This window comes from Cupressus sempervirens, chromosome 5 (assembly GCF_028749045.1).
Source record: "Cupressus sempervirens isolate cs-2001-9-10 chromosome 5, ASM2874904v1, whole genome shotgun sequence".
NCBI lineage: Eukaryota > Viridiplantae > Streptophyta > Pinopsida > Cupressales > Cupressaceae > Cupressus > Cupressus sempervirens.
The window spans coordinates 797,298,440-797,325,376 of NC_143122.1; the positions used below are offsets into that span (position 1 = coordinate 797,298,440).

General features: G+C 34.0%; 1 protein-coding gene across 2 annotated transcripts in view; it reads right to left on the reverse strand.

Moving 5' to 3' along the window:
- Positions 1 to 13,558: 13,558 nt before the first annotated feature.
- The window catches only part of LOC149558337 (uncharacterized), a 64,577-nt gene continuing 51,198 nt past the window's right edge, over positions 13,559 to 26,937 (reverse strand). Inside the window, exons 3-4 of one of the 2 annotated variants that reach the window (XM_089832600.1) lie at positions 16,711 to 16,780; positions 13,559 to 14,000 (exon numbers count right to left, since the gene is read on the reverse strand). In XM_089832600.1, coding sequence (XP_089688726.1) covers positions 13,954 to 14,000; positions 16,711 to 16,780 — 117 coding nt within the window. In that variant the 3' untranslated portion in view covers positions 13,559 to 13,953. The remainder of the gene's footprint in view (positions 14,001 to 16,710; positions 16,781 to 26,937) is intronic. The other variant, XM_089832601.1, reaches the window with a different exon arrangement.

A 26,937-nucleotide genomic window follows, 5' to 3' on the forward strand; every position in this document is an offset into this window, starting at 1 on the left:
AGCTCTCAATTAAGTTTTCAGTTGATTGATCTCAAGTATTAGATTTGCAATCTTTTCTACTTTCCTAGTTATCTCATGATTAACATTCAATAACTGATTGATTGTATCAAATTAATTGTGAGTCAACATTTGTACCTCATTGATTCTCTCATCAAGACTTGTAGCCATCTGCCTTTTGTCTTCCTCATCCATTATATTATCTTTTTTAGCCTTTTTCTTTTGTTTAGTCACTTCACATAACCTTATGAATTTTATTTTATGTTAGCTTTTCAATATTCTTACTTATTCATTTAGAATGTTGTTCCTTTCTATCCTATCTTCTCGCATAAGTTTCACTGGATCTGCCTTCATCACATAAGTCCTCAATGCTTTCTTCCTTCTATTGGGAAAGTGATTTTGATGAATTTCCATCTCCTTCCTTCTCTTTAGGGATTTATGTAGTTCCTCCTTTTCAACCTTCACTTGCACAAATGCAAGCTACAAATCAATCTTTTGATTCTAAATAACCTTGCCCAACTTATAGGCTTTCATCTCCAAGATCTTTAACTCTCAAGTTGTTAGACTTCTTTCCATAAGAACATCGTTCTAAAACCAATGATTAGAAATCTGATTTAGGGAAAGTAAGATGTTGAGAGGTGGGGGGTGAACCAGGATTTATAAAGTTTTTACTGCTTCAAACATAAACCATGTTCATATAATTCACCACACACATGTCTAGCTTACCCTTGAAATTTTGCATGCACTATCATATGCCAAAATGTTATATCAGTTCTAGAATCTAATAACTTGAATAAAATATATAAATAGTAAATCAACACATAACATAAAGATTGGTAATCTAAAAAATCTCCAAGATGAAGGTAAAACTATGATGGGGACGACACCCACAAAATCTTCACTACTACAACAATAAAGTGTACATGTTAGGGCTACACAAATTTGATCACTTTTGATGATCTACCCTATGATGGGTCTGCCTTGTTAAGAGCTTATAAGACATATTCAGTCTACCTTGATTAGATGATTTTATCTACATAATTAAGTGAGCACTCTTTTAGGAGATTTATAAATGCCTGTTAGGAGTATTCTGTTAAGAGATTTACCCTGAAACACATGTTAAAATGTATCAGTACATTCATCTTTCAGTATGCACTCTAAATGTTGAATACATATCTTCTCTTTACAATATGATATCACTCTCTATGATAGATATACTTTATCTACTCTTTGCACTACTCAGTCACCTCATTACTTCTCAACACTCCACTTCACTGAATTCATCTTCAGTTTCACATCCAAACTTCTAACTTGCAACCAACTATAATTAGGTCTAAAAAGTCACCTTAAATAGTTGTTTGATGAAGATTCTAGATCATGATCAACAATCTCGATTCATCCTTTTTTCTATTTAGTCCTAATTTTTTGATTGGTTATTCACCTCTTATAGGGATCTATGATCCTTAATTATATACATGATTAATTCCTTGATTAACTCTTTGATCTCTAGAACATGTTTACAACTCAATAAAAAGGGTTTAAATCAATGTTTGTTTCATTCCAAACATTTATACAATAAAATGTTAAATGTTACTTAACACTAATAGCTTATTGGTGCTCAGTGCATATTGACTCCTCCTGATGTCCCTTGGCCTTATTTATTTTGCTTGGCCTCCGTATCACTCAACTTATATGTTGCATCCTAAACAACTTGGAAACCTATGGATTACTCGAAGATGCTTGAATTTCTCGACAGTAACTACTGCTCAACAACAATTGATTATGTACTTTTAATAACATCACTCAGCCCATATAGAATCACTCAGTCATAGTATTGACCAAATAACCCTTCCTAGTGAATTACTATGTGTTTTGCACTAATTGACAATACTAGATTGCCTTTAGGGTCAACAGAAAATACATCACCTTCATTGACTGTGAAACCCTTGTGTATTTTACTTGAAAGTACTCCACTAGTTTATAAAGTTGCATGCAATCTTTCAAAAATGTCAATTAGGTGTGGCTCCAAACATTTTCCAAAATGTTCATTTGTAAACCTTCTCTTAAGATATTAAAAATTATTAATATTTAAACCCATTTTCATTATATGCTTCATGAGTAATGGTTCACACATACCCATCTCTTATTAGAATAAATAGAACACTTATCATTCATTGGATCTAGGTGATGCTCATACAAGGAAGCATTGGGACTTTCCAAGAGATCACTCATCCAAGTACAAGTCGAGCTTAAGCGACCTTAACCATAAAGTTTACTCCATGGTTAAAATCAAATCACTCTTCTTATAAATCACATTTGGTGAATTACCTTCAACAAGTGTTTGTTGTACGAACCATTCATTAGAAAGCCCCTTAAGTTCATCAATTAATGATGAGAAGATATTTTTCATAGAAAGCCAAATAATGATATTTCTATTAGGATTTAACTATGTATTTTTTGAGTCAAACTCATTGAGCCATGTTTCATGAGTAGAGATTTACATAAACCCATCTTTCATAAGATAAATGGAATACTTAGCACTAGTCATTGCATCTAGGTGGTGGTCATAGAGGTAAAACACTGATCTTTTTTAACTAATCAATTGAAATACTGTACAAATAATTTGTAAATATTACATATCTAAGTGATTTTTATTTGTTGATTTATTAGTTTACATATTGTCAAATATATATTTCTATTAGCACACCCTTTGCACTATTTTGATGCAAATATTAGTTAATATTTTTAACTATGATTTGCAACCAATTTGATTTCCCTTTTGTGTCACTACTAATACTAAATTAAAAACTATTTAATAATAATTATTTTTTAAATAATACTTTATTTTCTTAAATATTATATTATTTTTTAATTATGATAAAAAATAGAGTTGAAGTAGAAATGGCCTACAAACAAAAAACTATGAAAAATAAATTTCAAACCCATACTATGAAAACATAATTTTTTCTCCAAATAGTGGTTTGCATTCCAATATTTATACTATAATGATTTAAAACATTTCCATTGCATCTAAAAACTATAGATGAGACAACCAACACAATGGTTTTCTAGATCCCATTATTGGGTTTGAATTTAGATACAACTATTGGAAATATAAGAGGAGTAACTGAGAGGAGAGGGGTGAATCAATTACCACAAAAAAAATCTAAGATCTCTTAAGGTGTGAGTACAATTGAAAACCAAACTCTGCTAAAACTAAAATACTATTGTAACTCAGTTAACACAGCAACACTTAGTTAACACTAAGAATTATTATCACTTGGCAAATACTGAAATAATTGCTTATTAAGATGTTTAGTGTGATTAACCTTAATTAACTTGGTTGTCGAATCATAAAGAAAATAACATGAACACAAGAGACACAAATATTTAACATGGAAATCCAATTTGGGAAAGACCACCAATTGCAACTAGTTACTATTTTTAGCTCTTTTGAAATGAGCTCTATTAGGAGCCAACCCTATTAAAGGTTACAAAACACACTATTAGGTGTGACCTTGTTAAAGGATTTAGTTTACCTTGTTAGGAGTGGCCTTGTTATAGGTATTTAAACACTTCAATCTAGAAATGCCACCTTGTTAGAGGATTTGGCAAATAGTTGTTATGCTAACTCTGTTAGGAGATTTGATTCACTACTACAATTATTATAGAGTGACAATGATATGACCTGATTGTTGATGCAACTGTATTTTCTGATTTTAGATCTTTGTTCTTGCTTGAAATCTTGACCCTCCTTGATCAGAATGTTCTTTGTAGCTCGATCAAATCAGATACTCTAATATCCTTCCAATTCGCTTCCTTGATTTATATTTTCAATCACATGCTTCTTCTTCAATTCAATCCTCAACTTGACCTTATATGTTTTACCTTGTCAAGTTGGCTTGAATACAATTTCAAACAAATGAAATTCATCCCATGAGTCAGCTAGAGCTAACCAATGAAACTGATATGGGAAAAATCTTTCATTAGCCAACCTAACCTGGTCAACACTAACTCAGAAATGACTTTCCTTGGTGACCCAGTGATCTTGATTAACACTTGTTCCATGCCAACGTTTCTTTAGTAATCGAGTGAGTTCAGTTAACACTAGCTCAATGAAGACTTTCCTTAAATGACCAAGTGAGCTTGGTAGACACTAACTCTAAACTTGGTTAACGTTGAAACACTTGTCATACACTAGAACTTCCTTTGACTCCCAAGTAAGCTCGACATACACTAATTTCTCGGTATATAATTGATGTGTAACATCAAAGACAACATACAATTGAATGATTTTATCCAACAACAACATGGCCCCTTTGTTTGTTTACTATTTATTCTTCACATTATGAAACTAGCTTTTAGAAATTACATAAACTTTTAGGAGACAAATTTTTGTATGCTCTTTTTTACTTGTGTTGAATTCAATGATATTCTATTAGATACTAATGCATTTTGTATATATTTTTTGGGAATTTTATGACATTGAATCTCTCAAAAAAATCCATGGACAAGATTTTGCAATTGACATAATCAAGATTTTTTTTTGTGATTAAACTTGGTGGATTATATAGCATATTTCAGCAAGTACAAGATACACATCTAAGTGTTTAACAAAATGGGCTACCGAAATGATTTTCTATAGAATGTGATAATCAAAGGTTATGCTTGCAATGGATTGTTTGAGGAAGCAATTGTGTTATATAATCAAATACAAGGGTGGGTAAGTAGAGTAATCCTTTCTCTTTCCCCTACGTGCTCAAGGCCTATGCAAGGTTATCTGCTTGGGATGTGGGTAGGACATTCATAATCAGGTTATCAAGTGCAGACTAAAACCAAATATTAATATTGATAATTCTATAATATACATGTACGTAAAATGCCATAAAATGGATGTTGCATAACAAGTATTTGATAGAATGGCTCAGAGAAAAGTTGTCTCTTGGACTAGAATGATTTTAGGGTATGTTAAAAATGGACACCCAAAAAGGCTTTGAAATATTTTCATCAAATAAAATTGGATGGAATGCCTCCTATTCGAGCAACGATGTTTATTGTTATAACAACATAAATCCTATCATAGTTAGAAGGTACCAAGACTCTAGACCTTAGATCGGATGTGATAAGAGGTGAGCACAACTAAATTTATATGTTAATAAGTGTAGCTAGAGAGATAGCCTAATATTAAATAGTTAATAGAAAGTTATTTAGTAATAATGTTATTTATATTATAATAAGGTATAATATCAATTAAACTTGTAATAAATAAATAAATCATAATCTTATAAAGTGAATTTTCTATCATAAACACATATGAATCTCATAAATGAAAATATGAAAATAAAATGTCTTTCAATTTTTTCCAATCCTTCACAAATACTTCACTTTATAAAAGTATTATAAATTTGTAGATAAATAAACAACAGCTTTGGTATTCTTACATTCTCTCATCTTAATGATGGATCACGGAGTGTGATCCAAAATGTTGATGCTAAATAAACATACATAATCAAATCTAGAAATAGTTCATACAAACCTTTGTCAATGTATCAAAAATAGGGGTGAAAGTTCAAAGTTTTGTCACCTTTCAGGCTGACTTATTAGAATGACTGAATTTGAATATTTATATCTAAAAGTCAATTTTATTCAAACATGTATGATCTAGATAAATTCATTATAGCTAAGTTATATATGGTCTCACACTTTTCCAATTGAAAATATCTATTAGATACGTTTTTTATACTAGTTACTAAAGAAATAAAATTGTTTCAAAAAATTGACGTTTCAATAACTCTTACTATTTTTATGATATTATTTTACTAACATATAAACACCATTTTATAGAACTCGAAGTCAAGAATATTCTCATATAGAGTTTATAGTTTTTAATTAAATATCGTATATTATAAGTAAAAATATCTACAAGTATGTATTTTAACACTCGAAAAGATGTCAATTTTGAGAAACAAAAAAAAATCAAACCATATCAAAAAAAATTAAAAATTATATGACAATCTAGAGGAAAGAGTCCTCTTCTAGAATGTATAATTTTTCTTTTGGGAAGGAAATATTTGTTTTGAAAAATGTGATGGGAGATGAAAACTATTGATTTCAGTTGTGTTGAAATTTGAATCATTATAAAAGAGAAAATATAGGTGTAAAGCCCATTTTTATTTTTGTTTGTTCTAGCTATATATGTTATCTATAACATAGTCTAAGTTCAAATGGAAATAATTTTATTTCCATATAGTTTTGTGGTGGCAACTAAACCCCTAATTTTTAGTATTTTTTAGCATCTAAAAATTATCTATAAAGATTCAGAAAATATATCAATTCTTATTCCAAAAAATTATTAAAATTTATAATCCTAAACTTCATCCATTTGTACACATTTCATTAGTTTACTTCATTTTCAATTTCTAAATAATAATATTAGTTTTATGTCATTGAAGGTGAATAGTTATACTTTGTTAGCCTTTTCCTTCATAAAAGGGTGACATAGGTTTTTGCTTCTACCCATAGACAATGTAAGTTATTTAGTTGAATGAAAAATAATAGCGAGGGACCCAAAATATGTAATTATTTGTCATCGATTTTTTATGGTAAAGAAAACTTCAAGAAGGTAGCTTGCACCACCATGAAGTACAAGGTTTCTTGTTGGATTTGCGAAGATTTCAGGAAGTTTTAGATCTTGTTAGATGCTAAAATCATCATCTATGAATCTATATTAAGTTCTTTTGTAGGACATCGATCTACTCTCAAGTATTTTAAACCCTTGTCTCTAATTTCATAAATCAATACATTATCTCTTCTTTTGTTGGTGTACATATTTATTCTCCATTATGAAAGGTTGTGTATTAATTTATCTCTATTTATTTAATTCAATGTATCATTTTGGATGTGGGTTCCATAGCTTAGTGGTTTCTATGACTTTAATGCTCTGTGCTTATTCATATTTTTAGTATTGTATGTTCTCAAGGGTATCACTATGAAGAAGGTGTGGCTCCAGTTTTCAAATCCATCCCAACCAATCTATGTTATTTTATGTTCAATTATAAAATGCCTTTTAATTTTTGAAGTCATATATATTAATGAGATATATATAAAATAATTAAATACAAATATAACAAAGGTTTTGCATATAGAGTTGCATGTTGAGTGAGTTCAATCACACACTAAAGATGTAGACAAACTTGGATGGGTGATCTTTGAAGAAGTCCCAATGCTTTACCTTCATCAATATAACTAAGTGCTTAGTATTCTAGTCATTTTAATAAGAGATAGGTTCAAAATGAAGTACTACTCATGAAATATGAGTCAATAAATTTGAATAAAATAATTCTGCAACTTAATTCTAAAGCAATATCACAAACAAAATATTAAATATAAGAATATAAATAACATAATTCATATCAATAATAAATATAATTTTACTTTTGAAAAAACAAAATAAATAAAATAATGATTGAATGATAAAATTGAAACTAACCTTAGTGGTAAATAAAATAATGAAACTGAATGATTAAATTTAAACTAACGCAGTACAAGGCAGGACAATCCCCAAAGGAGATGTCCTAGCCCCCAACAAATAACCACTCAGTGGAAACACAACAACAAGGAAATGTAAATGTGAGATCTGATACCAAATCACCACTCTTTATTCATTGATATAACTGATTACATACAATATGCCTAGTTGTAAGGCCTTCCAAGTTAGGGCCAATTACAAATAGCAATTACAATATCAGTTATGTAAGATCCAACAAGATCCAACTTACAATACTGACCCCAATCTCAACTAGTCTAGATTCACAACTAGATAAGAACACAAAGAAGAATCCACACTTGTACCCTCAGGTCCACCAATCTCTCCTCTAATTCTCAAGCCTCAGCTACTAGCTCTTCAAAGTTCGCATCCTCTTCTCCAATACGGATCCTCATAATCCCCTAATCATGCCTAAAGACCCTATAAGACCCCTTACTTATACCCAACTAAGCCACAAGTCGTCCTAGTTCATTAAAAACTAAATTAAATCCCAATCATTAAATATATGTTTAACTACAAGTTAGATACAACAAAAATTAAATACCCATACACAAATTAAATGATAAAAGTTGGCACATAGAGAATTTGGCACCAACAGGAACCAAGACCAAGTTGAGTGTTGGCATTCAAAAAGACATAACCGAGTTCTTACAGTGGATGAGCTAACTCAGGCAGCACTACAAGATCCAGACCAAGTCAAGCACTAGTAATTTCACAAGCATTATTGAGGTCCCAGTGCATGCCGAGCATCATAGACATTGATGAGCTCCTAGATCTTGTCGAGCTCCCAAGAATTGTTGAGCTTCACAATGTATGTCAAGCTCCATTGTATATCTCAAGCTCCCAAAGTATGTCGAGCTCCCAGAGTAAGTCAAGCTCCTTGGCATAAACTATGTCCAATAGTGACTGAGCACCACTCCTTTGATGACTGAGTTCACAACTACAAACCAAAATCCCCCCAATGTGTAGGATTGCAAATAGCCCTAGGATGCTCCTGCATCAAACACCCCAAGTTCGAAAGATGTTCGTAGTAGCTAGAAAAACATATTCTAGGATTCAATACATAAATCCCAAACTGGTTCTTCACATACATATCCTCTAAGTATTCAACTTGTATATTCTTTCCCGTGTTCTTCTTCTACTTCTTCATATCCATCCTCGGTGTGCTACATGTTTTCTTTTCATACTAATATCCAACCTTCTCAGAATCTGTCAACTCAACTTGGCTACCAATAGTTACGTTCCTCCTACTGAGCTCTTCATTCTGCAAAGGACTCAGGGAAAACTTCATGCCACCTTTCTCAACAGCAAACACATTCTTGACACAATCATGCACAACCCTGCAATCATACTACCAAGGTCTACCAAGAAGCACATGACAACTGTTCATGTCCATAATATCACACAATATTTGATCCTTATATAGCCAAATTTGGAAATTAACAAGTTATTTCTCCCTCACTTCCAAAGTATGCTCACCTTGCAACTAGCCAATCCTATAAGGATAAGGATGTCTTACTCTCTCCAAATCAAGTTTCTAAACCATCTCCTCAGCAACAAGGCTATTTGTAGTACCAACATCCACAATCACCTTGCAAACTTTACCACTAGACTTAATTACAACAATTCCTGAACAAACTAGTCGTCTGACAAGAATCTAGTGTCCTTTGACCAACCAATACTTGTCGAGCTAGGAAAATCTCTCCTTGCTCAGGTTGACTGTCTTGGACTGTAACTTCATTCACAACAACACCTATCCTACCATGCAGACATTCAAAATATCTATGCGCTTCTTTCCCACATCTGAAACAATTACCTTTGAGCTCACCTATACCTATCCTCCTTTTCTAATCAACAGGATTTGGTTCACCTACTACACTTGGTTTAGCTTGTGCCGAGCTATCCTACTTCTCCTTCACTCTAGCATTACCTTGACTTTTCCTCTTCAACTTATCTTCTACCTTCAAAGCATACTGATAAGCATCCTCAACTGAAGAAATATTCAGCATACCAACCTCATCCTGAATATTGAATTTCAAACCATTAATGTACTGAGCTACCTTTTCCATTGACAATTCTCTATAACCAGACCTAATAGTCAAATTGTAGAACTCCTCCGTATAATCCTTCAGAATCATATCTTTTTGTTTCAGATTCTGCAACCTTTTAAATAACTCAAGTTCATAATCATCAAGAATGAACTTAGCCTTCAACTTAGTCATCATTAATCTCCATCTAGTGATCTTCATTTTACCTTCTTCTTCTATGTCTCTTTGTAATTCTTTCCACCAAAGAGCAGCATGTCCTTTCAACTTAGTTTGTGCCAACCTCACTTTGAGAAGATCCTCAATATCCTCAAGCTCAAAGTAGTCTTCCAATTCACTAATCCAATCAATCAAGTCTCGAGAGTCAAAGTACCTGAGAAACTAGAAACCTCCATCTTATGTTTCAACTTCAACTGAGATCCAAGTCTAGCAAACTGACCAACCCTAGTTCCAATAGGTCTCCCCACATGATTAGTTCTATCCTCATCACTAGATCTAGTAACTTCAAAGTCTTTAGCAACTTTCTCGTAACTACCTTCAGTACCCACATGCATATGTACACCACCTAAAGCACTCACAATTTCAACAATCATGTCACTCTTCATCAATGCAATCTTAGTTCTGAATTCTGCTCTAATCTTCTTTGAGATCCTTTCCTCCACAACATCACTAAGATCATCAATTTCCCTTGGGTCCAATCTTCTTGGAGGCATCTTCCAAAATTTTGTAAACCCTAAGAAATAGACCCACCAATCTAGAAGATCAATCAGCTCCACAAGATCAACTTTCTTCAACCCAAGATCTTGGTGCAAATTGGCTCAACTTTGGCAATCTCTCAACACACTCAGGAACAACCTTATCTTTGATACCACCTTATGCAGTACAAGGTAGGAGAATCCCCAAAGGAGATGTCCTAGCCCCTGGCAAATAACCACTCAGCGGAAACACAACAAGAAGAAAACACAAATGCAAGACCTAATATCAAATCACAACTCTTTATTCATAGATATAATTGATTACATGCAATACGCCTAGCTATAAGGGCTTCTGGGTTAGGGACAATTACAAATAGAAATTACAATATCAGTTTTGTGAGATCCAACAAGATCCAACTTACAATACAAACCCTAATCTCAGCTAGTCTAGATCCACAACTAGATAAGAATACCAAGAATAATCCACACTTGTACCCTCAAGTCCACCAAGCTATCCTCTAGTTCTCAAGCTACAACTACTAGCTCTTTGAAGTTTGCATCCTCTTCTCCAAGACGGATCCTCATAATTCCCTAATCATGCCTAAAGACTCTACAAGACCTCTTACTTATATCCAACTAAGCCACAATTTGGCCTAGTTCATTACAAACAAAATTAAATCCCAAACATTAAATATATGTTGAGCCACAAGTTGGCTACAACACAAATTAAATACCACTACACAAATTAAATGCTAAAAATTGGCTCATAAACAACTTGGCACCAACAGGAACCGAGACCAAGCCAATTGTTAGCACTCAACCAGACATACCTGAGTTCTTACACTAGTTGAGCTAACTTAGGCATCATTGCAACATGTAGATGAAGCCGAGCACCAGTAATTTCACAAGCACTAGTGAGCTCCTAGTGCATGCCAAGCACCATAGACATTATCGAGCTCCTAGACCTTGTCGAGCTCCTAGACCTTGTTGAGCTACCAAGTATTTCTAAGCTTCACAGAGCATGCCAAGCTCCATAGTATATGTTGAGCTGCCCAAGTATGTGGTGAAGAGACACCTAAAGTAAAATAAAAGTGGAGGTTAAAAATCTTAATGTGAGAGATCTAAATTTATTTGAATCATAATTTTGGTTTACGTTTGGTTTATTCAAAAGTTGTAATGTGAAAATGCATAAAGTGCATAAATGTTGTCAAAGTTGTATAATAATTAAAAGAATGTAAGGAGATGGTTTAAAAGGTGGTTTGGAAGTTATAACCAACCACAAAAACTATAAAATGTATGTATGGTCGAACCAAAGCATTAATTTCAGGAAAGAGATACGTTTTCATCATAAATAAATTTGGTGAAATTGTGAGTTGTTATTTTGATTGGTTTTTCATTTTTAGTGTTAGTTATAGGTCTTGTACAACCATGTACAACTTAGAAACCATATATATATATGGATAATGTAGTGAATAAAATTTCTTCTAGCTTTGGTTTGGATTTATTTCAAGTAGAAATGAAGAAGTTATGAAAGTTTTGGCAAAAGTTGTTATTTTCAGGTTTGATGATGCCTAAATACAATCAGATTGAAACATTTGGTAATGTCACATTTGAATGAATCAAGAACTATACTTATATTAATTGAGAATATATGTGAACTAGGTTTTATTTCCAATTGGTTTGAGTTGTTTTCATTCATATTTGTGTAGGTTATGTTCATTTTTAATGAAGACTGATTTTTATGGATCTCCATTGAAGTTATAGGACACAATTGGTGCTTGTAGAATGATTTATTCTTTCTAATAATTAATGGCTTACGGATTCAAAAACTAGACTATATAAGGTTGAGTGGAAATTGGTTTGGTGTTATTTAAAATTATATTGAGAAAGTTATTTGATGCCCTAGATAGGGTTACTGTTTTGCTCCTGATTTATGATAGAAAATATGGGTCTTGGTTCAGAGCACATAATTTATAATTTTTTCAATAGATTGGCCTTAGCTTTGGATATGTTTTATAAGGGACAATTTGGAACAACTTCTCCAAAGGGTCTTGCAAGAAAATGTCAAGATTGAAATTTATAAGTAATTTACTCATCTATAGAAATCAAATTGTGTGAATGAAGATGTTGCTTTTATTGGTGTATAATGTCAGGGTTCTTTGTTGAAGCCTCTGAGTTGATCATAATTCCTTGAAGGTAAATACAGGGGCTTTGCATCATTATGTCGAGATCCCAAGCATAAACTATGCCCAATAGCAATTGAGCACCACTCCTTTGGTGATCGAGTCTACAACTACAAACCAAAATCACACTAACATGCAAGATTGCAAACAACCCTAGGATGCTCCTGTGTCATAAACTAACCTCGGTGGTCAGGAATTATGAAGGGTCCCTATAGAAAGATATGACTGGTGCCATGTTAATTGGGCTTTCCTATCTATTGTAGCAATTCATGCAAAGGAAGAATTTACCGAGTAATGAGATGAAAATTCAATATGGAAGATGGTAATCTATTTCTGGAACAAGATCCATGTTTGTGCACCCAAAGCTGAAGTATCATGGGCAATACAAGGCTGTGCAATCAACACTATATTGGTGTTGTAATAAATTGGCCAGCTGCAATCATTCTTTAAGACCTCTAACATATTTTGAAACACAATTATTGCAGATATTGATTAGGTTTTGATAGATCACATTGTTCCTTTGGGAACATAGAATACTCAATTGATATGTTAATGAATTTTCTCTTCACCAATAAGTTTTCTGATAAGAATTTTGATATTTTCTTGTTAATCTGATGCAATATTGCAAGTGTCCAATATTATCATTGTATTCTCACCTTTATGGAATGCTTGCAATAGGTGAATGTATGAAACTATAGACTATTGAGACCACGATCAATACTCCGTCTGTAACATCAATTGCCTAAATTCAAAAATTAGAAGAGTCAGTTTCTTGTTGTCGAGTAAGTGTTTGATAAATGCTAATGTGGCATGAGTAAGCATTTCTGAACGTAATAAGCATAGAAGTGTTTGACATATCATCTTTAAGAAATAAATAATAAATTTGGAAATATTTCTATTTTTCCAAATGCCTATAGCAAAGCACTTGGTTAGCAGTTAATATTTGTGGTGCCCTTTTCCAAACTATGCATCTTTGGAACCAGTACAACCAAACTGTATTCTTCTTGGAGAATCCTTTCCATGGTGTACATGTAATTCCACCGATATGCTTTTCATAGAATTAAAAAAATTAAAAATTAGCAATCATGGAAATTAGTTCTGATTTCCTTTGTAAATTAGATCAGAAAATAGAATGTTCACAATCTCAGCTGCAAATTGTATAGTTTTTCTGATGTCCAAAGCAACAATCTTTAGTTTAATACATCTTGCTACTAGAATAGGAAAATAAGGATACAAAGGGTTACCCCAAGAATTAAGATAGAAGAATCAATTCCTTGAAGGCTAATATCTTTGTTGTTGTTAGCCTTTGCAATATTTAGCACTTTAGGATTCCCTCAATCTTTAGTTTGATACATCCTGCTACTAGAATAGGAAAATAAGGATACAAAGGGTTCCCCCAAGAATTAAAATAGAAGAATCAATTCCTTAAAGGCTAATATCTTTGTTGTCCTTGGCCTTTGCAATATTTAGCACTTTAGAATTCCCTTTTAATAGCTTCCATTATTGCTAATTCCCCTGAAGGCATAACTAGAACCTGCAAAAATCAAACAAAAGAAAATGATCTTCAAGAAAAGCTTGTGAAATTTTTAGGTAATTAAATTTATGTACTATGTTATGCAAAGACTCAAATGTCCAAAGAAGCACCTTGATGTTGATTCTAATAACTGCATCATCCAAATTTCCACTGACAACAACTTGACCTAGTGTAGGTGATTATATAACCTCTGATATTGGAAGTTGGGGAGGCTAGTAAGTTTCTCTTGCTGAAAGTGTGAGGTGATCTATAACCTCTAACAAATGTGTGTTAGAATGATTATAATAACTAAGAAGGGGGGTGAATCAGTTATCCTAAGGTCCAGATTTCCTAATTCAACTTTTAACAACTTTAGACCACATATTTAAACTCTCAAATGCATTTGGCCAATATAACAACTCAACTATAAATCAACTTATTCATTTCAGCACTTAGTTTTCTATTTAGTATACGCCAACTAACAAAAATATAAAACAGTAAATAGAATGAAACATGAAACCAACATTCACACATGTATGACATAAAAATTTAACGTGGAAATCCAATTTTAGAAAAATCACCAAATAACATGTTACCACTTTTCACTCCTCTTAAGTGAGCTCCATTAAGAGTCAAACTTGTTAAAGGTTACAAAACACACTATTAGGTGGTGACCCTGTTATAGGATTTAAATAACCCTGTTAGGAATGGCCTTGTTAGAGAACTTTAGATCATTCCATTAGAATTTCACCTTGATTAAAGGATTTTATTTTCCATAATGGTTAGAAAGTAACAACTAGGTTTTAATCTGGTAAAATACAACTCACTTCGCAAATTCAAATCTCCATTCAGCTCATTCTAGCTCATTGACTAGATTTCATATATTCTTCATCTCTAATTTGCTTGACAACTATTCAAGCAATCATACTTTACCACTCTTCTCACTTTTTCTCTGCTACTTTGTTCTTCACAAGTTCTTCACAAATTCACCACAATACAACCAGCCAACAACCATAAAATATCTCATATGCCTCCTTAAATAGGTAGCTTTGATATTTTGCTGCTTAAACATCATCTTAGATCTTAAGGCTTGATTAGATTCAATGAATCTGTCCATTGTTTTGTCCTTCTACTCCTTTTTTGAAACTTTTGGAAACTTCTTGAATTCTTGCCTTTGATCGCTTAACAAACTCAATTTGTGCATTAAATACGTCATCTCATCAATCCTTATCATTTACATGTTTTGACCAATTCGTAAGTTCAACTATGTCGGCATTAAAACTCGATTCTTCCAGAAACTATTATTTTGCTGACACTCAGTAATCACTGTGCTCTTCCGCTCAGTCATCACTAGGTAGCTCAGTGTCTATTATTTTGTCTCGCTCGGTCTTCACTATGCTTGGTTGCTTCTGTTTTTTCCTTCTTCTTCTTGCTCGGTTATAACTAACACTCGACTAATACTGTTATGCTCGGCTTTTACTAAGTTCTGTAATCTTCGGCTTCAACTTCTTCATTAACCTTGTGATTGATACTCGATCAAGCTTTGTGTTTTACTCATTCCTTCCTTATTTCATACAATAATTAAACAACACATTATCTTGTCAAAGACTAATAGATCAAGTGAACATCAATGTATCATCATTTTTGTATTGTTTTATATATTTGAGCTTCAATAGTTCACTTCTTTTGCCTGCCACAAAACACCTCACCTATTTGTTGAAGTTAGAGGACAAATGAAATGTACGTATGTTTACTAAGCAGAATTGCAATATTCTGAATCACAAAATACGCCACCATATGAATTATGCAATGAACCTTCTTACAAGGCTGTCTAATATATCTTATAAATTGTGCAATGATGATATAATGATGTGCTTGATATGTCTATATGCTTGGACAGTCAGAAGGTGCTGCTATGTCTGATAGGACAGTCTATGTATGCAACCAAAGATGGTGATATCATTTAGAGCAATGAGATTGTTGTTTCTGATCTGAATATGTATTCTTGCAACAATAATGGTTCCGTCTCTATTGGATACTTATGTGCCTCCAACCAGATTTGCCAATAAGGAGAGCATACCCGAATAGGATGAAATAAGAATAGTCTGATTGATTATGGAAAGGAGTGTCTTCAATCAATTTACATATCCTCATTATTGAATGGTTGTGTCCTTTTAGACCTCAAATGACACATGCCTTTTCTTTCAAGAGATTGCAGCTCTCCATAATAATAACCAATCTTATTCAGTTCTCCTAATCACTGGTCAACCTGACTCTTCATCTCTAATCTACTTATTATCATCAAGATTTAATTGCATTTCTTAGCCGATCCCATTATTTAATTAATGGATCTCTATAAGATCAATATCTCAAAAATTGACTAATAAATTGCCACTATTCATATTTTAATTTCTTGGACCTATATTGAGACCATAATAATAGCAACATCAAGAAGCCTTGAAATGTGACTTTAGAGCAACCTGATATTGTTTATGCATTCAGTCACAATTCATTGAATGAACAATAGCTTCTTTCTATACAGCTTTGAGACAACTTTGATGCATATTAGTGCATGAATAGGTCAAGCTCAAAATAAAATAAAAGATGTGAAATTCATACCACACATTATAAACAACCATCCTATCAACATTGAGAAACTACTTAGAGCAATCTTCCGTAAAATGTAAGAAATATTTACTCTTTTGCACTAGAAGCCTTGCTAAAATTGCACCTGCAGATGTCTTTATTGCTGTTGCCATGGGATCATAATCATTTCCTCCGCTTATAAAGAATACCAGAAGCTTGTACCAAAGATGTCAAACATAAATACAAATACCATTTAGATACTTGTCAGGTAAATAACATATTAAGCCACATCACAACTAAAATTATAGAAAACAATATTAATATATTCAGTTGGAAATTAATATATTTGCAGCACTCCACCAAGAAAAGAAGGTGCATCTCTAGGAAACAACTGTTCAAAAAAAATCCCATCATGTTAGATACTCAAAGCATATGCATATTTTTACGAGTGAATTTGAATCCTAGAAGAACACAAAGCTGTCGACTAGTATACAATTAGACAAGATAAAATAGATAAATTTCAATGTTTTTTTGATCCAGGAGGACCTGGAACTCTGATCATCTCAAATATAAAAGGGGTATGCTATGAAAAACATTTTGTTTTTCTATTCTGCTTGTAGACTAGGTCTGTTCTCCATTCCATGGAGTTTATTTTTGTAAGAATATGAATACTAATTTCGGGTAAAAGAAGCAAAAGCATAACGAGCAAAAAATAGTCTATTTGTCTCTAAAATCATTTACTTATGCTAGGTTAATAATTTATGGTTCTTTCGGTAGTTTCCTCAAAAGATCATGTGATCCACAAAAGAATGGATGATTGCTTTGAATTGTTGTTTATGCAAACTGGAGATTTTCTGCAATACAGGGCATGGGGTGGGACTGGTTGGTGTTGCATGCGTTTACAACATAATCTTCATAATCTTCTACTTCCCACTTCATCTTAGCAATTTTGCAATTAGATATGCCATCAGTGGAAAGGCTTACAATTTTCCTATTGAGTAAAGAGTGTGTGAACTAAAACAATCCAACTCGTATGCTATTTCTTTTTTTGCAATCAAGTCAGTCGACTGCCTGCGAGAACTAATTTATTCATGGTGTTGTATGTTTCAGGTTTCCTTCACCAGACAACATGATTTTGGAAAAGAGGTCAGACAAATAAAATGGGCCCGTGCTCAAAGGACTTTGCATGGATTGTAGCCTCCAGATACAAAGATATTTGGTGACAAGAACAACTTGAAAGACCTTAATCAGATGGCTGAAGAGGCAAAAAGACATGCTGAGATTGCAAGGTAAGATCTTAAAAGTTAAGAACATGGTCTTTTTGTTCTTTCCATTGATCATTGTTCTTTGCTAAGGCTCATGCTTTTTCCCCATATGCAGCTAAAAGTGCTTCTAGCATTGTTGTCATGGAGCCAGGATTAAGTCTTACTGTTAGTGTTGTATTAATAAGTTGTTCAATCTTAGAATTAGAATGTTTGTAAATAAGGGTATGGTGAAAGCTGAAAAGTAAGTAGACCATGCATTGTTTGTTATTTTGGACTTTGGAAGTTTAACATGTAGATTCAACTATAATGAATCTTTGAATAGACCTTTTCTCATGCTGAGCGATTAAAATGCCCTTCCTAATCTAGGACGATCCCAAGTTAATCGTATAATGTACTAGTGCAAATAAAATTAACAAAACTTTGGACTCATTAATGTATATTTTTTGAATAGCTAGTAAAGTTCAATGACAAAAGTTAACTGTCACTGATGTATACATTTTAAAACAAGGTTGAACATGGACAATATTCATCTACTCAATGGAAGAATTCAAATTTACAAACATACATGGCACTTAGAAAGGGTCAATCCTACGGGTTTCTATGCTATTTAAGTTATAATTATTTGTGATTGTTTATGAATTATCAGTACATACTACAATCTCTAAATACTTATATTCATATTCCCACTGCCAATTAATCAAATATGTTCAATTTTTTTTAATTTCTTAGGATTTGTAATCTATTCTAATTATTAAAATTACAATTAGTATTATTAAATATGAGTGTTTCTGTATTGTACTGTGTAATAATTAGAATTATGATATAATACAATTTAAAACTCTCACTATCACACTCATCATAGATCCATTCACTACTAACATATTGAGCAGCCCCTGGATTTTTTTATTTACTAAAAGTATAGTTATGTGTAATTAAATGTGAGTATTCTTTGAGTGTATTATGTCATAATTAAAATCATCACATATCATATTTCAAAAATGCTTATTTTCATATTTCTATCATTCACTAACATATTTCATGACAATCTTCAATGGAAATCAAAAGAGAAAATTTTCTAGGAGACCTATGGTTTTCAACAAAGCCATGATTTACACCCCGATCAATGAAATCATAACACCCAAGAAAAAATCTCAATGAAAGATTAGTAAAGCACACTCCAGAAAAGGAAAGGAGCGCAATATGATAAACTCCCAAATTGTTGTAGCGAATCCTTTCACCTGGCTACACCCAATGGAAGGCATAGACAGAGGTGCTGGAAGAGATAAAATGGTAAAATTACCTTAAAATCCAGCCAATAAGGCTTATTCTGTCATGAACACAAGGGGGTTAAGGTTTCCTAGACAACCAATGCCCTTTGCAAAGAAAAAATGATAAGATTGTCTTACAAGAAACAACCAGATCTAAAGACTTTAGAAAGACTGGCTTAACAAGACTATTGGGTACAAATAGATACATTATTGTACAAGATGTAAGCTTGCCATTTTCTAGAATCTGCGAAGATATGATTCTTGTTACCATACTTCTTATTAGTTGTTGTCTAAGTATTTCATTTGCTGATTGCTCATATGAATATTAATAAAGACTATTCAGGGTAAATCCTAGAAGTTATATTGTATGACCTCATGGTCATACAAAGCAGGTAGTAACCAAAGTCCTTCACCCTTGCTGTCTAGACCTTTTTGGAGCTCATTCAAAAATGTTGTCCAGTTATTTTCATGGGAAAGGTTATGTTACTACTTGCATAGATAAGAAACATTTGACAACAATTTCAATACAGAAAATTCATCTTCTGGTAACAGATGTCTCTCATCTCAAGACTTGTTCATAAGTTTTAGCTTCTAAATGATATGATTGGTTTGCAACATACTTGCATTTCCAAGGGATAATAATAAATTTCTAAAAAATATTGTGCTTCTATGTTTAATTTTTCAGCAAGTATTATTTAAGTATTTACATTTTCACTGTGCAAAATTTGAATATAATCATGTGTATTTAATATCAAATTTGAGAATAGTAATTATTTTTATGAATTCTAAGCAGTTTGGAGGTGGAGGTTGTGGTGGCACAATGACTCTGAGACCCAGCTATGTTGCTCATGGTATAGAGTCATTCACAATTTGAATTTCTGTGTTGTTTGGTAGAACAATGTAACATGTTGATTTCCTTAGCTGGGTCATGTTGATGTTTGGTAGTTTCAGTCGGATGAGATAAGATAATAATATTAATGTCCAATAATAGACCACAAAAGGGTCTATGGGACTGAGAGCTTACAACACGATAGAAGACAATAACAAGATCACCAAACGGTGTCCAAGAAAAGTAAGAAAGAAATAAGAAACAAGAAGAGAAGAGATGTGCTAAGGCAAGAACTAGGAGTCCTTTGTTGGCCAAAAGAAATCAGCCACAAAAGTATATGACTGCGAGTGAACATGAGCCATTATATGTCCATGAGAGCTAGTAGAGGAATATCGCTGTCATGAAAAACTGTTGTAGGGTCTCACAGACCTGGAGTGACCGATGTTACTGGATGGCCTTTTCACACCCCGTAATGGAGACAAGGGTGAGAAAAATGTAGTAATGAGCTGATCAAAGGTATGTCGATGAGGAAGTAGTGACTGTAAAGTACTATCATGGAGCAGGGTGGCCTTCTGAAGGTAAAGTGTGAAACACCTTTGCTCAATGTAACTGAAGAATGCTGAAAGAGAAAAAACAATCCCTAAAAAGGAAATGAAATTTCCCTATGATTTCATAAAAGATAGGGCAAGGGAAAATAAAGTGAGTCTCTGTCTTGACCTCCGCTAAAGTAAACAACTGATAGATCCAATCTCTGCTATCCATATGATGGTCAATCTGGGCCTAAAAATGGTGAGAACCAACTCTAAAGGAGCCTGGAGAGATACGCAAGGCATGACACCAACGTTGAGATAGGTAGCTAGGATGAACAACAATCCCATCACAGATCTCTAGAAAGTGCTTAGCATAGAAGGCCATCCTCTGACGTAAATCTCCAGGAGGGTTACTCCAAGTAGTGGTAATGTATTGTCTATAAATATCGAGTTTGACATGCTCATTCAACTCCTAACACGAGGGGAGGAGATGAACCAACACATCCAGCAAGAACTAATATGGAGGGAGGCGGTTGATATCAATCCCAATCGAACTCAGCAGAGATGTTTCCTAAGCATACCAACAACAAGATCGAGTGCTAGTATCAGAACTTGTAGTCATAACAGAAGAGCAGTGGGCCAGATAGGAGTATCTATATTGATATCCAGTCAAATCCACAAAACCACAAAGGTGATGAGGGAACCAAATCAAGTTAAAAATGGCCACAAGTCTGAAGGGATAAGCACCAAACTTAGCTATAATAATACTATGAGGGGTAAACTTGTGACATCTAATTATACACCATATAAGTAGAGTTTGTATGCACTTGATCGAGGCCCAATCCGAGACCAGGAGAGAAGGCCTTCAAACCACAAAGCCATAAAGAATAGTCGATTGCACAGGGAGTCCAAGAGGGACAGCTTGGATGAGGTATCCTGAAAATGATGTTTGAAGCACTGCCTCTCAAGCATAGCATGAGATCCCATAACCTTACTAACTCTGGACTGAATCACCAGTCTCATACTAAATCGGGGTCTAGAGAACTTCACTCCGAGGTACATGTTACTTAATTTTAACACATGTTAAAATTCAGTTCTGAGAATTCAAATTTTATTTGCTGGAAACGCTTTCATTTTTTATTTGAAAGAATATAAATGTCCTTGTATCATTCATTTCATGAATATACATTTGATATTTTACACATAATGATGAAATACTGAAGGCAAAGTATCTCACACAAATCGAGAATACAATTTTTATCTTTCATATGTACTAAGAACAAGAAAAATAAAATATATGAGAGAAAGTCAGAGATAACCAGTCATTGCCTTTCAGACTTTGACTGGTTAGATGTTCTTTGTCATTGCATTGTCGCCCGTGGTTCTGTTTTGATCCAGTAAGCTTCTGGTTCTGATTATGCAAAGAGAGAGGCTCTTGTGACAATTTTTGTCCTTGGCAGTTTTCATGCAAAATTTTGTACCTCTTTTGGAGACTAGTAAATACTGGCAATATTTTGGAGCAGTTTTCTATCAGATTCAAGCCTTCTTTCTTCCTGTGTTTGTGTGTCAAGTGCATGATTGATGAGAGATATAAGTGAGTTAATAATTCCTTATTTTCTTTTGTCTCATCTATTACCTTGTTGCAGGAGTGTATGTTGTATGCAGGTTATAATTTGTGTCTAAGTTAAATTTGGTTTTCATGTGAAGAACTCCTCCTCCTTGCTAATCTGTTTAAGGACCTTATTATGAATATTAATGCATATCTATACATAATAGAAGTGTTTCATCTTTAGTTATAAAATTCATATAGTCTTCTTAAGAAAGCCATTATTTTCTCGATATTCCTGTCACATTTGGTGTATCACCTGGTTCTTTAGTTTAAGTTACAAATTATAAGTTCATTTCCAGCATTTCTAACTCTTTTCCCCATAAGTTTAAAGTAGTTTCATATAATAACCAGAGATTATCCAATAGGAACCGGCCTAGAATCCGAAGGTTTCATTTCTAGGTACGCATGTCCCACATACAGAAATGACTCCCATGTTAGGCAAGATTGTTAAACTAGTATAGTTTAATAGGGTGCAAATTCTCAGCCTTAACAGTACATATATGAAGAAGTAATCTCAATCTCTTGTCCTTGAAAGAAGAAGTGAAAACAAGAGGTTTGTAAGCAATTAAAAACCATAACCTGAGTCTTACCCAGGTTAACCACAAGTTGTTTCTAGTCACAAAAGGAAGCTAAACCATCAAGAAGCCTCTGTAAATCCTCTGAAGAAGAAGCTAGAAGAACCACATTGTCTGCAAAAAGAAAAATGGATATCAAGACCTGATGCAAGTAACATCCATCACCGAGGAGCGAGGAGTTCATAAGGAAGTCCTTAAGCTCATTAATGTACAAACCAAACAAAGTGGAGGAGAGAGGGCAGCCCTGCTTAACCCCAATGGTGCTATGAATCAGAACTGAAAATCCTTCAGGAGTCCTGAATCTACCCACCATAGTTTCATACAATCTCATAATAGCAGTTAGCAGCATCTCAAAAATCTCAATCTCACGAAGCTTCTGAAATAGAGCCATCCTAGGGATGGAATCAAAAGCCTTGTGAAAATCAACAAAGCAATAGTCAACTTTCACCGATCTATATCTAGCCTCCTCAACAATAGCCCGTAATGTCAAAATGTGATCCATGGTCTAGTAGTTAGCACAAAAACAGGCATGTCCTTTAGCTCTACACCCTCGCCTGTCAAGCTCTCTAGACATCATAGCATTCAGGGTTGTGGCATAAAGTTTGGCAAACGTGTGCCTGATCATAATAGCCCTGTAGTTTCCAGGGTTAGAGACAGGTCCGGTCTTATGAATTGGATAAACCAGATGCCTATGCCAAGAATCAGGGAAACCAGTATAGACTACCCTATTAAAGAGTATAGTGAGATAGGACTAAGGATCGGGGCACCAAACTTGAAGATTTTGGCCTAGAACCCCTCCTCATCAGTAGCTCTATTGCATCTCATGGATCTAATGGCCTCATAGATGTTGGAGGGGGTGAACAAGTGACAATGAGGAGGCAGAATGAGGTGGGTAGATGGCTGCCCAGGAATGTCATAAAGAGCAATGGTGTGAGAGGTTAGGGAGTGAAACTCAAGGGTGGAGGTGGTGGGCGGAGGGGGGAGGGGAGCAGTAGGGGAAGAAATTGTGCCAGAAGAGCTGGGGATTATGGATAAGCGTGGAGCATAGAGATTTACACTGAGATGCGATAAAGGACTATTTCTTATAGCGAAGAAAATAGAGGTAAGAAGAACATGGGTGAGAAAAGGCGGGGGAGTGGGCCTCAAAAGCGGAACACATAGAGCATGGCTTCGTAGTGATTATTATTAACATTCATGTTAGAGGTGCGAATGAGTGAAACAACAAAAGCGCATGATCGCAAGTCATTTCTTGCTTAAGGGAATTCATGTTGTGATCCTGCAATGAAGGAAAAAGGGTTAGTTTTAAACAGTCATCGTGAGGTCACAAGCCAGAAAGCATTGAATATATTTTAAGTTGTGACCATGCGAACAAAAGGAAACAACTACCAGGGATATCAGTGCAAAATCAAAAAAGGTCAAATAAACTATGAAGACAGGGTTGTGAGGATGTGAAAAGGATGTAGTAGTTAAGAGTTAAGACTAGTGCATCTTCACAAGTGGTTAAAGGAAATCTAAAGTTAACATAACGAGGTTGTGAAATCTTGTAACTGCACCTTCATAGGGTTACTTGTTGACTTAAGAGCTTAAGTTGTGAAATAGTGATAGAAGAAAATAGTCAAGTTAAAACCTTATTGTATGATCGCACGTTTAATCCATGAAGGAGGATTATAAGTTGAAAAACTACAAAAGATATCTAATAGTTAGAAGAAATGCTTGTCACTCTTTTGCAAGGGTTTAAAGCAAAGTGACAAGTTAAGCCGCGATGGTGCAAAATGTAATCATGCAGTTAAGGATTTCGACCATCACAATATTGCTAAGGTTTATGAATGACTTAGAGTCAAAGTTGCAAAGTGGCAAATGTTTTTGATCGAACTGTCATAGGGTTTAGTTGTGTTTACATCTTTGAAGTTGTGGGCTTGCAAAATGAACTCAGAATAGTTAAAGTTGAAAGTCAGTGCAAGATTGTAAAGGGTTTCGAAAACAGTTAAGATCTTTGCTGCGAAGTTACGAAAAGAGGTGGCAGTTAGACAAACTAGAGATCACATCTTTGCACGGCTTCAATTGTTGTTAACATCTTAAGTTGCGAAGTGGCAAAGAGCTATTGGTCACACTTTTGCAAGTTTTCAAAGATAGTTAGATTGTTAAGTTGCAATGTTGTGATGGATGAATTAGCAGTCAAAGAAAATTCTTAGCGCAACATCGCATAGTTAAAGTATAAATCATGACCGGTGGTTGTGATGAAGCGATAAGGTAAAAATGTGAAGCATTGCATCATCGTTGGAAAGAAAGATTTCAAGCCCTAAACTGTGGCAAAGATGTGAAATGGTAAATAAAGAGCTCATCACCAAATCACAATGGTTAGAGATTGAAGTGAAATGAAGTTGCGAAGGGGCGAACAAAGGGAATTGCATCCTCACAAGCCAAACCTAGCAATTAAAGAAAATGGATCCAAGGTTGTGAAACAGTAAGAAAAGCCCTATTTGCATGGTTGTAGCTGGAAACAAAGAAAGAGAAGAAACCATGGCGAAGCAGTGAAAAGATGGTGATCGCATCATTGCAACTCTAAAATTACGAAAGCATAAAATATTTTTCAATGACCATGTCTGAGTTGGATAAAAATGGATGAGTTGGATGTACGGAGTATGAAAAAGTGAAGATCTTGCTAGCTTTTTGAGAAATGATAGGTTTTGAAGTGTGCTGATTTAATTTCCATTAATGCCACGCTCTTGTTGTAGAAAATAGATAAATTCTGAAGGGCACAGAGATTTTTGTTACCAGTTTCATATTTGTTTGAGTTTTTCCAAGCGAATTTTGAGTTGAAGAGAAGATTTTCAATAACTATTCAGCATATATAATACAAAATTGATTGAATTGTTTGAATAAATGGCTCAGAAAGGACAGTTGATTGCACAAGCAGTAATTGAAGAATCAACTTCGCAGACAAATAACCTAGCTCGTTTGTTGAAGAGTGGATACATATTTTTCCTGGTTCTAAAAATACACAAGCTGCAAATGTTCATACTTTTAGAGATCCATATGTGTTTTGTAGAGATGCAAAGGTTCTAGACAGAAATGGATATGAATTGTTCTAGTTCTTCTATAAAAACAGAGTAGAGAAAGTTCCAATCTACAACCCTTGGGTCAGAAACTTGGGCAAGTTGATAATGCATGAAGTGTTTGTGGATGTTGACTTGGTGAAGGCTCTAGTCAATTACTACAATCTAGTGAGCAAGTCATTCCATAGGAGTGATAGAAGCATTTTCTTGGCCCTAGATAAAGAGACATTTATAGAGGCATTTGACCTAGGAGGCCCAATGGCATTGCCTATTGATGTTGATGACCAAACTGAAAATTTCAAGAAACATAAGAACTTTTATATGGGTAGGATAATGACAAGGCATAACCCTTCATTCCATAAAGAGAAGGAAGATATTCCAAAGAAGAAGGAAATAGAAAAGATAATGCCTCTTGAGTTCTTCCAAAGATACTTCAAAATACTGTCTTTGGTCTGAAGAAGATCCTGGGTTCAGATGGAACCATGAATGCCCTTGGAGGACATTATGCTATGGCTTTGAACATCCAAGACCCAAACACCAATGTTAGATATGATTACGTAGCATACATAATTGACAAGATACATGAGGAGATCATTGTTGCTCAACAAGGACAATTGGAGAATTTCAGATTCCCTCATTATTCAATGATTATGCATATGATCCTATTCAAAAATGATGATGCATTTGATCAAAGCTTCTTCGAATCCACACAAGAATGGGAAGAAAGATTACCAGTACAAAGATGGACGAGGGTATGGCAAAGATTCTACCACTATTAAAATGAAATTTCTTTCTATAATGATTTTGTGCATTCTGTTCTTAAAATGATGGGAATAGTGAATGAAAGAATTCCTAGATGTGTTAGAAAGGTTGTTAAACCCAAAATGTGTTTTGATGTTGGTAAAAAATTAACTCATGACTAGGGGAGTGTCTTTTTGTTTGAGTATACCACATTTTGCCCAAATATGTCCCTGAGAGGCTAGGGTTTGTAGAAGTGTTATGGGAATTGATTTCAATGAATAGGGAATAGCTAGGTAAACTTGTCAAGAAGGGAACATTCCTGTGTAGATGCACCAAGGTAGGAGACTTTAAGATAGGCAAGAATGTCATTAAGGAAACTAATGCCTATTTGAGAGGCTATAAATTGCCAATTGGGCCAGCTAGGACCTATGACCCCTATAATGTAATTAGAAATGCCTTAAAGAGTATGAAAGGATATAACCTACCCCTTACAAAACCT